General features: G+C 43.9%; 1 protein-coding gene across 4 annotated transcripts in view; it reads left to right on the top strand.

Annotated features, from left to right (window-relative positions):
• LOC144785896 (metalloproteinase inhibitor 1-like) overlaps nucleotides 1-14,407 on the top strand; it is a 260,665-nt gene that overhangs the window by 13,936 nt on the left and 232,322 nt on the right. Inside the window, exons 1-2 of one of the 4 annotated variants that reach the window (XM_078664767.1) lie at nucleotides 1,695-1,813; nucleotides 9,269-9,446. Coding sequence is in view for 1 of the 4 variants with exons in the window: in XM_078664766.1 (XP_078520892.1) it covers nucleotides 1,683-1,813 (131 nt within the window). In the remaining 3 variants the exon portion in view is untranslated. The other 3 variants (XM_078664768.1, XM_078664769.1, XM_078664766.1) reach the window with 3 other exon arrangements.

Here is a 14,407-nt window from a genome sequence, read left to right as displayed (position 1 = left end):
AGGCTGATTTACATATAAGTATAAACCTTAGGATATAACACACGCACCAGGAGGAGCCTTAATAAGCCACAGAGGGCTCCCGCCGCACGGGAAGCCCTTACCTTTGCTGCTATAACCTTTGCTGCCATTACTGCCATCACCGGGATCGGAAGTAGGAGCGGGACAGGACTACAACGAAGGGACCAACACCCTGATGAAAGCCAGTGCCACCCATGTGGGGGTTTAGAGTTGGCAGAAACATGTTAGTATCTGCAGTGGGGATATAGGGACCGTCACTTTCCCTTTATACCCGTTTCCTTAGAGATTTTAATCCTTCCAGGGGTTCACAGCCAGAATAAAAGTATATATGTTGACCCTTAGGTTGTTTTAAATTTTAAAATACTGCACTATATTGGTCCCGTTACAGAGGGGATGCAAAAATTCCCCCCTCTGGCTTTGTTGTTTGTTTGGTACGTCACATTATTTTTCGTGTTGTATGTGTTCTATCACACTTTCTTACTTCCTTTAATCTCACCACTAATCTTCATCTACAAAAAAACTTGCGCTCCATCCAGTGTGTTGGTCTGCACCTAGATGTATGATGCGGCCCAATGATGAAGCATGACACTGCAAAGTGTGTGAGGGCAGTATTAAGACATGTATTGTCTCCCCCAAAGCTGCTATAAGATCAGATAAATACTGCACTGACGAGGGTTTTGATGTAATGTCACATGGATTGTTTTTGTCTTAGAACTAGGACAAACTATTCGTCTTATGTACCATACAGCTATGTGGTCACAGTTTAGTGATCACAATCCTATACACCTGATATTGGCGGGGGGGAATTGGGCTCAATTCTGAGACTAACAGATGTGTCTCTATTTTAGCCATTAAAGCAAAATATCAGGGTCGTAGACTTAAGTGGTGTAAGGTCATTCCGGATGAGTTCTGTAATGATTTAGTCACCAAAATGGGATTGGAGATGGAGCACTGTCTTAATCTATACTACTATTATAAAGAGAGAACTTTGAACCTTTGAGCGGGTAAACTCAGGAACCACAGCACCAATCCAAACACCCGATACATTGTTGTAATTGTCAGGGTCTGCAGATGGACATAGGCTATATAAAAAAATAAAATATACGTTCTTTAAAATATTTACAATTAAAAAAAAAGTAGTCCCTTGGAAGTAGCGCGGCCGCAGATGGCTCTGAAAGCTGTCAAGGAGCAAGCAGTGAACAGAAGCGTAACACAGGCCCCCCCGCATTGCTGGGGGGGGCGGGGCCCTGAGCTCGAGGGGCCCTGTCAGCACACAGTAGTCACTGGTACTGCATTGGTTTCTTTAACTGTACCGAAATAGCATTTGTTAAATACAACGTTTTTTTTTTAAAACTAAAACTCGAAATCATGCAGTAGATTATACCACCGGTAGTCAGAGCAGAGACGTAGACGTAATATAAATGTTACGCCACTGCGCACAGGCTCCAGTCCAAGAACGCCCTCCCGACTCCCGGAATACGTCAAGAGGCTCCTGCCGGTAAAAACTTCCCGCTCGCGCTCGCTCCTCTTTTGCACTGTCGACTCTTCACAGTGTAGGTTCCACTATGCACATTTTAATGCAGCCTCTAACATAAAATCACAGTGCCCTGCCTTAACTTTGATGAGCTACACAGAGAAGAGCAAGAAACTCGAGCTCAACAGGCATGGCAGGAGAAGCGACCTCGGGGTGGGAGGAAGCAAGTGAGGCCCAGATGTTGTGCCCCGGCCAGTGTCGAGCGGAGATAATGCCCGAAAGAGCACCAGAATTTAAGAACCACGCTCCAGCGTATGAGAGGTAGGCAGATGCTTGCTTTTTTTGTGTTTCTTTTTGCATAAAACAAGTTTGTCCCATATTGACTGATTAAAAAAAGCCCACCCCTTGCCTGTAACCTCAGTATTTACAACGGTGTGTTGAGTGTTCATTTATAAGCACCCTTAAGTCAAAGGACGCCTCAAGGCACTTCTTTTTCCCTCTCTCGGACTGCCAGTCTGCTGTTTAAGTAGGAACATGGGGACGCGGGGCAATGACAGGAGACAAGACATAAAACATGTAGGCACAAAGCGGACTACTTCAGAGGTACACTGACAAACTGTCTTTGAACTGGGTAGTGGAGTTGCAGATGCGAGGTGAGGTGAGGCGAGGAGGGGGAAAAAAGAGGAGGTAAAACCGCAAACAACATGTACAAACCTTTGCAATTCAGAGTCACGCCATCTTCTTTTTAAGCTGCCCGTGACTCCAGCTAACATATAGCTATGAAAAAAAAACCTCATGATGACGAATTTGTCTTTTACGTGCATACATCAGAAACTGCATTCACCTCCTTGGGCTTAGGTAATTCAGGCAGCGGTCACATGAAGTCGGACAATATTAGGAAACTGACTGATTTAATGATTTAGATACCCATTGAATTAAAGCTACATTTTAATTCAACTAAAGACGAGACTGAAAAGAGAAAGGAAGCGAAATAGTGTAAGCAGATGCTGCCATGTATTGCAGGTCAGTACCCAGGTCTGAGAAGTAGTTGCAGTCTCCATGGCCTCACATATATGCTAAGTTCTGCTTTGGCTTTGTCTCTTATTGCAGTAACATACCTTTAAAATATGAAAGCATATTTTGATCTCACTCTAACAATTTCCGATATTAAACATAGCTCTTTCGATTAGTCATAAGGGACTTTTTGTTACTTTAAACCCTGTGGAATCAGGGCATTCCAATTTATATGGTATGCTGAAGGGGTATGTCATTTGTAATTAAATTAGCAGACATATAGTACATGTTGTGTGCTGCACTGTTTCTCTGCTTAACGAATGGTAGCAGTTCTCAGAGCTGACCACCGTGCATTGTACTTGCTAAGTAGTGCAGTCAAACAGTTAAAGAAATTATTGCAGAGTCAGTCACTGGTAATCTCTGCCTGAGTTGTAGGTCTATGGTCAAAGTTGTAGCAAGAACACTTGATTCTTGGTTTGGGCAACATCACCTGTTCTCTTTCTCTGCTTCATGTTATGATAGATGGCAGTTTTTACCAGAGACCACCCCGGCTATGTCTGGATTTTGTCTTTTGTAATGAGCTGTCAAAGTTGTTATGGATGTTCACTTATTCTGCCAGTGAATGTTTTCATTAATTCAGCATTCCGTCTATCATCTGTTCTTTTTGCATTTGTCGCCATAAGAGGGAGCTGTGCACCCCGTGCCCCTTATGCCACCCGCTTCAAGCTAGCCTTGCTGGTGAGGCGTGATACCCCGAAACCGGTCCCAGGATGCTTGTGTATATATATATATATCTATATCTATACTACTATTATAAAGAGAGAACTTTGAACCTTTGAGGCGGGTAAACTCAGGAACCACAGCACCAATCCAAACACCTGATACATCGTTGTAATTGTCAGGGTCTGCAGATGGACATAGGCTATATATAAAAATAAAATATACGTTCTTTAAAATATTTACGATAAAAAAAAAGTAGTCCCTTGGAAGTAACTCCGGCCGCGACGTGCGTGCTGACATCAGGAGCGCGGGGAGGAGCGGCGTACAGGAGCGGGAGGAGGAGCGGCGGACATGAGAGCGGGGAGGAGCAGGCGGGGAGGAGCGGTGAGGAGCGGCGGACAGGCGGGGAGGAGCGGTGGCTGAGGTAGGTGAAGCGGCCCGTGTGCGGCTTATTGGGGGCCTTGAAAGTGGCGGGTGCGCTCTGGGGGACCCACGGACAACGTCGGGGCGGGCGGGGCCCTGAAGCCTGAGACAACGTCGGAGCGGGCGGGGGCCCAGAAGCCTGATTGCTCCCGGACAACGTCGGGACGGGCTGCTAGTAATAGGATAAGGGATAACAAGACTCTCACTGCTTATGTTGAAATATGTAATCAGGCGGCAAAGGCCCTAACATATATCTGTCGTAAATTCCCCAATAGAGGAGAGAGGTGGTTTGACCACAACTGTACAGTTGCTCATCAGAAGCTGTTTGTTGCTTTAAAAAATCAACCATAAGATAAACCTTTTATAGTTATCCTCAGGAAAAATTATAAACTAGCGATACACAAATGTAAATTAGAAATTAAAAATTAGGCTAGGAATGACTTACTGTCCATTGATGTAGTTAGGAATAGCGCCAAGTTTTTTAATAAACCGTTTTTTTCAGGTAATAATAGTAGCCCACTGGAATGTAATATTCCAGAAGAGGAGTGGTTTAACCATTTCAAACATATATATGGTGATCAGGAGGATCATGGATCCTCAAACACGTCATATGTAGTTGAGAATTACACTTTAATTTTTAATGACAAAGAAGTAGCAGTGGCTATTGATTAAATGTCAAGCAATAAAGCTCCTGGACCGGATGGTGCCCCGACTGACCTTTTTAACCCCTTTGCTGCGGGGGTAATTCCCACATGGTGCGAGGGGCAGGGGGGTGAGCGCGGCGCAGCAGTGCTTGTGACAAGCCCAGCTCGTCACGAGTCACAGTGGAGCTGTGCTCTTGACGATCTGGGCCCATCATGACCCCGCACACTGATTAATTTGCCCACACAGGCAGGGAATCAATCGCGCGGAGCCGTTATGACGAGCCCAGCTCCATTGTGACTCATGACGAGCTGAGCTCGTCATGAGCACTGAAAGAGTTAAAACTAACGTATCATTATGGTCTAAATTACAGTGGTGGCTGGTGGATTTTTAAAGTGGTGGGGCAAAAATATTGTACCTGAGAAATATTATACCCAAGTATAATGAGTGAGCAAGCGAAGCAAGCCTTAAGTGCAAAAGGTGGGTGCAGGGATTGCCAAATGTTGAAAAAGGGGGATCCAAATATAGCATTTTAAAGCACAGATGTGAAGAAAATATTAGAAAGAATCCTCAAACTGATCTGCTGCAAAAAGAACGCCAAGCACATCTAACTAATGGGAATAAGCAGTGTAGAGGCCTTGTATATAGTTCCATGAAGACTGCGGGGTACGTTGGCTGTCTTACTAGTAATGGGCTCCAGCAAGAGGGCTCAATGAGTTGTGACTTCTACTGGCATCTGTCTTTACCTGTATTGAAGTGTTCTAATAAAGTCAAAACTAAATAATCCTTCTGAGGCAGAAATATGGAGTACTTTTGAATTAGGTAAGAGTGGCATTTGTATAGACCGTGCTTAGAAAAATTAAAGTGAAGCACTATATTAAAGCACTCCACCAGGTAATCTTTCATTAAATGTATTGCAGAAGTCCTGAGAATTGCAGGTACTCTCTTTTTCAAATTATAGACGTGCAGGAGTACTAGATAGTACCTGCCCATTTAAAGCCCTTCCTTCACCATAATTGACCATGATCACTCTCCATTCAGCATGTTTTCTTTTATAATCCTCACTTATTGCTTCTTTGTGCCTTTCCAAATCCTTGTCTCAGCCTCTACCCATTTTCTGGCCCCTACCGCGTTACATTTTCTATACTGGTTCAGTATCATTCTCTCCTCTGCAGGTAGTCACATGATCCATGGGCTCCCAGGGACAGCTCTGCGGGGGGCCCTGTGCAAGTGCAAAGAACCTGGCAGGACTTAGATAACGGTAGAACAAAGCTGGTGTCCTGTGGGGAGACAAGGGTGTGAAATGGACAATCTCAACTGTGCTTCAATGAGACTGCTCAGGACAACTGGCCCACCAGCGCCCAACCTGGCAGGGGAGGTGTCAGATGAAGGACAATGCTGCCCTCCTACAGGGAAATGAGAGGGTGAAAGTGGCCCTTCACAGTGGGACACAAGCCCAGCAGCTTCTTGTCAGCCCCCTTTTCCTTCGCCCACCCGGAAGAATCTGCAGTCATATTGTGTCTGTAGCTGGCTCCATACACTAAAAGGCCAGCCTTGCAGGGGACTTATAAGAGCACATCCAGGCCCCGCTGGGCATGGGGGAAGACAAGAGTCCTCCTGCCTCTGTTATGGGTTTTCAGAGAGGGCATTTGGGCTCTACACTGTTTAAATGTGTAGCACTCAGCCACAAAAAACATCAGCCCACAGCTGGGCCTCAGTCACCAGTCCATCGTTTGCTGCCCAAAAGCCTGTTTTACCAATCCGACCCTGGAGTTTAAATATGGATTGTCTCTCTGCTGCAGGGGAAGTGCCGTCTGATGGGTTTACCAGGACGGAAAACATGATCAAATTTCAGACAATAAAAACCGGAGATTAAGTTGTCCAAAAAGCTGTGCTAGGGCTCAAACATTTTCTTCAGAACCTGCAGCTGCGCACTACTGATGTCTGGGAACAGATTTCTCTGTCACTGACATACATTGGTTTTAGAGTTATTTTAGTGTGTGGGCAGCAGAAACGGGCATTTAAAAAAAAAGTCTAAACTCTGACAAGCTAGGCTCCACAGTAAAAACGTTTATTATTAAAAAGATAACTCCTCTATAAGCAGATTTACCAATTATTACCAGCAAGAAGTGCATTTATCGTGTCAATAAATGATATTGGGTGTGTAAATGGGGGGGTAGTTTAGCAATATCATCTCAATGTGGACTGGTAGTTTTTCATCGCGACCGGTCGCGAGCATACGCGATCACTCGCAATGAGAAACCTGACCTCCCCGCGTTGCAAATCTCGCCGGTAGGTTTATTTTCCACGGAAAAGTCTCATCAGGATGTAATTTTGCTTGCTCGCGGTCGCCAACTTGACATTGAGGTCCGCGAGCAAGCACAAAATGATTGCTGCGCAACGCTACATGTGCTACATGCAATTCACATTAATGCAAACTTCGCAAACTATGCAAGCGTAGCGTAGTGCTTTGCCCAGGGTTAGTCTAGATGGACACTAGATCGCTCAATCTTGTTGGATCCACAATATCTTGAAACATTAATCTCTGAGGCAGGAGAGATTTTCGATAATAATCTGGGCTCCTCCTCGATAGGCACGGTCTGGGATGCATACAAGGAATATTTAAGAGGCTGATTAGGAAAAGGTCATATCATCAGGAGAACTTAAATTTAGAAATTAGTTTGCTGAAAGATGACTTGACTTCTGCAAGTAATCAGGGCCAACAAGACTCCAGGTTGTTTGAAGTTGAGACCCTAAAGGAAACTCTCTCAACAATTGTCCAAGGGAGGCTAAAAGAAAGGTGGGATATTAGTCGCTTGGCACATTTTGAATACGATGAGGGATCTTGCAAATTATTAGCTTGGAAAGTTAAGAACAACCAAGTTCGAAACACAAGTAAAGAGATCACATGTGAACCATCTGGGGCTCCACTTTCTGAAAATCAGGCTACAGAATTGGCCTTCCAAAAGTACTATGGGGAAGTCTATCAGGAAGACTTAGTAGTCACTCAAGAAGAAGAGCTTAGTTGGTTGGCTCAAGATCCAATAGATAAGAGTTTGTTTCTGAATAGTCGTATAAATATATTAAAAATCAAAAAAAGTATTAAAAGAGGGTAATAAAGGAAAAGCTCCTGGGCCAGATGGCCTGCCACACAAAGTTTATAAGGTCTTGGCGGAAGAGTTAGCACCAGAATTGTTACTTATCTTCAATTAAATATTTTTAACGAGAGTGGGCTTTCCAGATTCATGGAAAGAGGCCACTATTGCCTTAATTCTGAAGCCTGGTAAATCCCTCAAAAACTGTAATTCATACAGGCCAATATCACTTCTGAACTGTGATTATAAGTTGTTTGCGAAAATTATAGTAGAAAGGCTAAACAAGACCAAAAGGGCTTTATTCTTGGCAGAATGCTTAAAGATCTGATGTTCAATCTATAGATTTGGCTACCACGTATGAGCTCACCCTGGCGGTCATAGCACTTGACGCTGCTGAAGCGTTTGACCCCGTTAACTGAGTCTTTTTAAAAGCAGTATCTAAATCACTGAATCTCGGCCCTAATATGTGCAGAATTCTGGAAGGTATCTATGCTGCCCGACAGCTAGAGTTTTAGTTAATGGTGCCCTGACAGAACTGATACAGATTTCAAGGGGAACCAGACAGGGTTGTCCCTTATCTCCTCTCTTATTTGGCTTATAAATTGAGCCATTGGCTAGAACATTAAGAGGATCTCAAGAAATCTTACCCTTTGAATTTAAGGGCTGGAGTAAAAAGATTGATCTGTACGCAGATGATATTGTGTTTTTTACAAGGGATACACAGAGAGCATTTGAGTCTATTTTAAAAATCACTGGGGATTTTGGCAAAATCTCAGGTTATAAAAATAACAAAGAGAAAACTGAGATCATGGCCTGGAATCCAAGAGTGAGTGCAGTAAGATGTACTAACGATATGAGATATCTAGGGGTAAAGATCACACATGATATTATGAATCACATGAAAGAGAATTTTAATTTAGTTAAAAAAGAAGTGCTCACCTTGCTGATAAATTGGGCCTATCTTCCTTTGACGTTGTTTAGCCGGGTCAATCTAATAAATATGGCAATCCTTCTAAAGTTCACATTTCTTTTTAAGGCTATCCTCTTCCTTTTTGTAAATCTTGTTTTTTAAAACTCCAGAGTCAGATTAGCTCTTTTATCTGGGCGTCCAAGGGGCCAAGGATCTCTTAGAACAAACTAAGAAGGAGACTGGAAAAAGGGGGTTCGGCGCTACCTGATCTGCTCTTCTATTCATGGTCCTTTCTACTAAAAAATGGAAGAATGCTTTTGGTTACACTCTCTAGGACAGAGATGGGTGCACTATTTGAGGTTCAGCTGAGGAGTCAAAATCTGATGGAAGATGGCTTTATGTTCAAATATGCCAACTCAAAATACGTTAACAAAATTAGATTGAAGATCTTACGAGGCATGGCTGAGACATGGTATAGGGTGAGGAAAGCAGTAAAATTGCCCTACTTTAGCCATTTTGCCCCTATTTAGGACTCTCCAGGCTGTCCTGACTGGGTTAAAGATGTGTTGCCTATTCCCTAGAGGGAAGCCGGTATAGTCGCTTGGAAGCATCTCTTACATGAAGATCACTTGATATTTTGGGACTATTGTAATCCGGAATCTGATCAAAGAATATCTAGGTTTAAATACCTTCAGATTCGGAGTTGGTTCAAGCTTTAACCACTGAAATTGGGAAGTACAACGAATTTGAGCATAAACTGATCTCTAGACGGATCCCAAAAAAGGAGATTGCACTTTGGTATTGGTGGAGCGTGTGTATGGAGGACGGAAATTTCCTTCTACCAGTCGATCTATGGGGAGGATGCTTGCCAATGGCTACACTGAATGAACAATGGCAAGTATCTATGTTTACTCTTTACAAAATAGTAAAACCTGCATACCTAAGAAGGAACCATCTTTTCACAATCCATAGGGCTTGCTGGTCCCCTCAAAGGTTATCGAAGTTTGAGAAAGGAGGAGATGTGGCATGACCGAAGTGTGGCAGTATGAAGGAGGAGGATCTTCACATGTTCTTACTCTGCCCAAAGATCAAAGCCTTTTGGGGTGCCATAAGTAAAGCACTATCTGACTCTTTGAAGATCCAAATCGAGGTAAGCGCTTTACTAGTTATTTTTGGGCTTTTAGACTCTCAAATAGTAACAAGTAAAAACAAGGCAAATTTGGAATTTAATACAATTCTGCTAGCCCGTAGAGAAATCTGTAAACTTTGGGTATCGCAGACTTCACTAAGGTAAGAGGAATGGAGATTATCAGTGAAGAGAGTGGCTAATTTGGATGTCAGATAAGGAAGGTCAAAAGCATGAATTTTGGGCACCCCTTTCGTGTTGGTGGAATCAACCAACTAACTAATTGGATCAGGAGTCTTATGATTAAGCCTTTCTTTGCCTCGGCTGAAAGCACCTGTTCAAGGTGGTAGGTTTCTTTCCCTCCACCAAAGAATCAGTGTATATTGAGTTGGATGTATGATGCTACCACGCGATCATTTTTATCGCTTTACATTACATCGCTGTTTTTACAATGCGAGTCGTTACAACGACTTGCGCTGTAGGGTGCTGGACTTAGGAATAGTATGCTTTACTATTCCAACTCTAGCCTACGTACAGTAGGGAAGGTGTTGGAATAGTAAATCACACTATTCCAGAGTCTAGAGCGCCCTCCAGTGCAAGACGTGTTAACGACTTGCGTTGTAAAAGAAGCGATGTGAATGTATTGCGGTGTTTTGACCGCGTTGTTAAGGTCGTTTCCCAGTGAGTTTCCTTTTGTTGTTGTTAGCCACTATTCCAGGGCGCTTTTCTAAGTGACTCCACCCGAAGCTACTCATGTCAGCATATGGGGTTTTGATCATTTCGGCTGGATAAAAAGAGAAAATAAGAAATGGCGTGATAGAGGCAAATGAGGACAATTAAAAAAAAAAAGAATAAAGTTGATCTAGACCAGGAAATCAGACTTTTAGCTTTGGCGGCTTTGATAACTATAAAAAGATATTCCAAAAAGTATATGATAACTCCTCTGGGTTTGTGTAAGGATGATTTAACACAAGGAGGATGACGAAGTCTATGAGCACACAGTATGTTTAAAGAATGCAAAGGAGGGAGGTCCCAAATCTGAGGGAGAAATGATTTGAAGAAGGAAATGGGGTCTGAATCTTCTGATCCTTCAACCAAACCATAAATATGTAAATTGTTTCTACTGTCACGATTTTCCATGTCTTCTGTATGCTTTTTTAAAGATAACACTTCTGCTTGCAATGTGCACTGAATCCTGAAGATGTTCAAGCTTCAGCTGCACTTGGAAACTCTGTTTTCTAATTAAGACGATTTGCCATCCAAAAGCTGGAGCTGTTTATTAGTATCTTCCATAGAAGGCTTAAGTGCCTTAATCTGGTCAAGAAGCAGCTCCATTAATATTGTTGCAGTAGGTTTAATGGAGAGGGTGGATCCTTTTTAACTCTTTTGCTTGCCGAGACAGCAGACACTGAAGGGAGTTTAGAAGCCATCTTAGTAGTAGACATGGATACAGCAGACCTATGTGAAAAAGAAGCCAGAAATAAATGACTGGTACCTGTACTGTTCTCCATATTGTCCAATCAGAACAAGAATTGAATGTCTCAACGTTGTCAATAGACTTGGCAATTGATGTTGTACAAGCATGTAATTTTAAATTCCTGGTTTAGCCCACACGTGGATTTATCAACATATATAATAAAGAAATTGCCATCAAAGGCTTATTTAGTAACAGGAGCTATATATAATTAAACAACAGATAATTGGAGCAATAACCAAGTGGTTGACTTACGGTAAACTACCTAGAATACCAATCAAAAATATAGGAAGTGCAGACTTGAGATGAAATTTCAATTGAGGCAATCAATCTATCATTGAAAACAAAAAATTAGTTTCATATTGAGAAGACGGAAGGAGAAGCATTAATATAATTACATGCAGCAGTTCCCAGCCCACATATTTCCACTTATAATAATATTGCTTTGATGAAACCTTTGTGTGAGGAAGAAAATAGCAGCATGAAATTCCAGGGAGCAGGAACGATCAACAACCAATACCACGCTGAACCCCAAAGCGCCACAGAAACATGTTCAAGCAATCTCTGCACAAATACATCAATTCAACGTACCCCCATCTCAATCTTTATCTCAGGCCACCTCTCCTGACCCAACCACACCAAACAAGAGCATGACCGCCGTAGCTGAATACAACGACGATCTGGATCTTTCTGTTATGTTATGTTATGTTAAAAACATTTATACCGCGCACGGTTACCAAAAGGTTTCATGGCGCTCAGAACGATTGCGTGAAGGGCAGTGCTGCAGGTTAACTCAGTAGGCTAGCTTAAAAAAGTGGGTCTTAAGTGATTTGCGGAAGCAGTCGTACCGAGGGCAGAGTCTAAGGGGGATAGGGAGGAAATTCCACAGGGTGGGGGCCAGGAAAGAGAAACATAGCCCTCCATGTTTTTTACGTTTGTACCTAGGAATCGCAAGCAGGTTATGGGAGGTGGACCCTAGTTCTCTAGATGTAGTATAACGTTGAAGGCTAGATATAATAAAGGCAGGAGCTTGGCCGATAAGGGCTTTAAAGACAATACAGCCAAGTTTGAACAGACAGCGGTAGGCCACAGGGAGCCAGTGCAATCTATTCAACAGGGACGAGACGTGTTGATGTTTGGGAGATGAAAAACCAGCCTTGCCGCCTGGTTTTGCACCAACTGCAACCGGTGGAGATGATAGGCAGTAATACCCACATAGAGGGAGTTGGCATAGTCAATGCGTGAGGTCACCAGAGCCATAATGACAAGAATGAGTGCTTCGGTGGTAAGGAACCTACAGATTTTGCAAATCCTGCTAAGATGGAAAAAGCAGGACGATGTTACTGCATTAATTTGAGGTCTCATAGACAGGTCATTAGCGATGATTACACCTAGGCTCTTTACCGACTTGACAGGGCAGGGTGAAGGCCCAAGGGAGGGGGGCCAGAAACTGGAATTCCAAGGGTTGGCTGGCCCACCCATCAATACCAACTCCGTCTTGTTCGGGTTAAGCTTCAACTGACTATACTGCATCCACTCCGAGATCACAAGCATGGTAGTTTGAAAATTGGTGCAAGAAGAAGGGGAGGAGTCCACGGGGAAGATCAATTAAAGATCGTCCGCGTAGTTAAAAATGGTAACGGGGCGTGATAAAGGGAGGCCACAAGGGGTTGCATATAAAGATTAAACAAAAGAGGCGACAGGGCAGAGCCTTGAGGGACTCCACAGACTAAGGGGGTGTAAGGGGCAGAGAAGGTAGACAGATGAACTGCCTGGAGCGCTGATACAGGAAGGATCTGATCCATGAGAGAACCACACCCTGGATACCCGCATTAGTGACACGGTCGATCAAGATAGCATGATCGACCGTGTCAAAGGCGGCCAACAGGTCCAGTAAAACAAGAGCCTGGGCGATGTTCTTGTCGGCGCCTTGCCTCAGTGCATCCATCACGGCTACGATGACCGCTTCGGTCGAGTGAGCTGGCCGAAAGCCAGCTTGATGCTTCTCCAAAAAGGAGGAGCTCTCAATGAATGCACTGAGGCAGCGGGTGACATGAGCCTCCAAGATTGTCCCCAAATAGGGAAGGAGGGATATGGGTCAAAAGTTGCTCATGACAGAAGGATCAGCGCCCGGCTTTTTTAAAACGGGGACAACAACCGCCTGTTTAAAGGATTCTGGAACCTTGCCAGTAGCAAGCGATTTATTAAGCAGTAACAAGGGGGGGGGGTCTGGACAGGCCCAAAAAATATCTTTGAGAATTTGAGGGGGACAACAATCATTAGGAGATCCAGAGCTCACAGAATGTAGCAACGAGATAAACTCGGTCAGGGAGATGGGAGGAAAAGCATCTCATCGGCAAGGATTCATAGGAGGCAAGGAGGGGGCAGTGGGAGATAAGGGGAGAGGGATATTATTTTTAATGAGAACAATTTTGTCCGAAAAGTACGAGTTCAGGGAATCGCATAGAGCTTGGGTGGGTAGAGGTTGAGTGGTAACACGATCCGGCAGGGTAAGCTCCTCGACTATGGAAAAGGTTTCCTTAGTCTTGGATGCGGAATCCATAATTTTCTGGGAGAAATAGGAGGTTTTGGCCAATAAAATAGATTTTTTGTAGTGTTTCAGTAAGTCCACATACTCAGATTTGGCTCTAGAGTCGTAATTGCGCCGCCAACGGCGCTCAGCTTGGCGAAGGGACAACTTGTCAGATTTCAATTGATCAGTGAACCAACGCTGAGCGTCGTGGGGACGTTTAGTTTTAATGATTTTTCGTGGGGCAACTTTATCACTAGCCGATATCAACCATTGTTCCAGAAGACTCGCCTGGTCAGTCAACGAAGCCTGCTCCCTAGGAGCTGTGGAGGCCAGGATAGCGTGGAACTCCACGAGGTTGGCGTGCTTCCAATTACGGGCAGTAAAATTAGTAATGGGGATGGGGCGGACCGACAAGGTAAGGTTAATGGAGAATGAAATGAAGAGGTGATCAGACCATGAGCAAGGGTACACTGAGGGAGAGGAAATTTCAAGATTATTCGTCCATACTTGATCTAAAATGTGACCTTTGCAATGAGTGGCTACAGTAATGTGCTGGCTGCAATTCAGGCCCATTAAAAGGTTGGTGAAATCTTCAGAGGAACTACTCTCCTGGGGGTCAGAGGGCCAGAAATTAAAATCGCCCACAATAAGGAATTTAGCAAAGTTAACGGCTAGCCTCGACACCAAGTCACCAAACTGTTGCGAGAAAAGGGGCATACAGTCAGGGGGTCGGTAAACCAGGATGCAGAGAAAAGAAAACCTCGGAGAGGAAAATTTAAAGGTAAGGCAGTTGGTTTTGGCCAGGGTGGAAGTTTCTAGGGTAGTGAACTTATGCTGGGAACGAATGATGGCTGCGACCCCCCCGCCGGCTCTCCCACCGGCCCTATTAGATTGTAAAATATAGTGACCAGAAGGGATAGCCGCAAGGATATCCGGGGCAGAGTCTTCCGTCAGCCAGGTTTCGGAAAGAAGAAGGAT

The sequence above is a fragment of the Lissotriton helveticus genome, chromosome 10 (assembly GCF_964261635.1).
Source record: "Lissotriton helveticus chromosome 10, aLisHel1.1, whole genome shotgun sequence".
Lineage (NCBI taxonomy): Eukaryota > Metazoa > Chordata > Amphibia > Caudata > Salamandridae > Lissotriton > Lissotriton helveticus.
The sequence above is the reverse complement of the archived record's forward strand: the minus strand, read 5'-3'. Positions and strand labels throughout refer to the sequence as shown.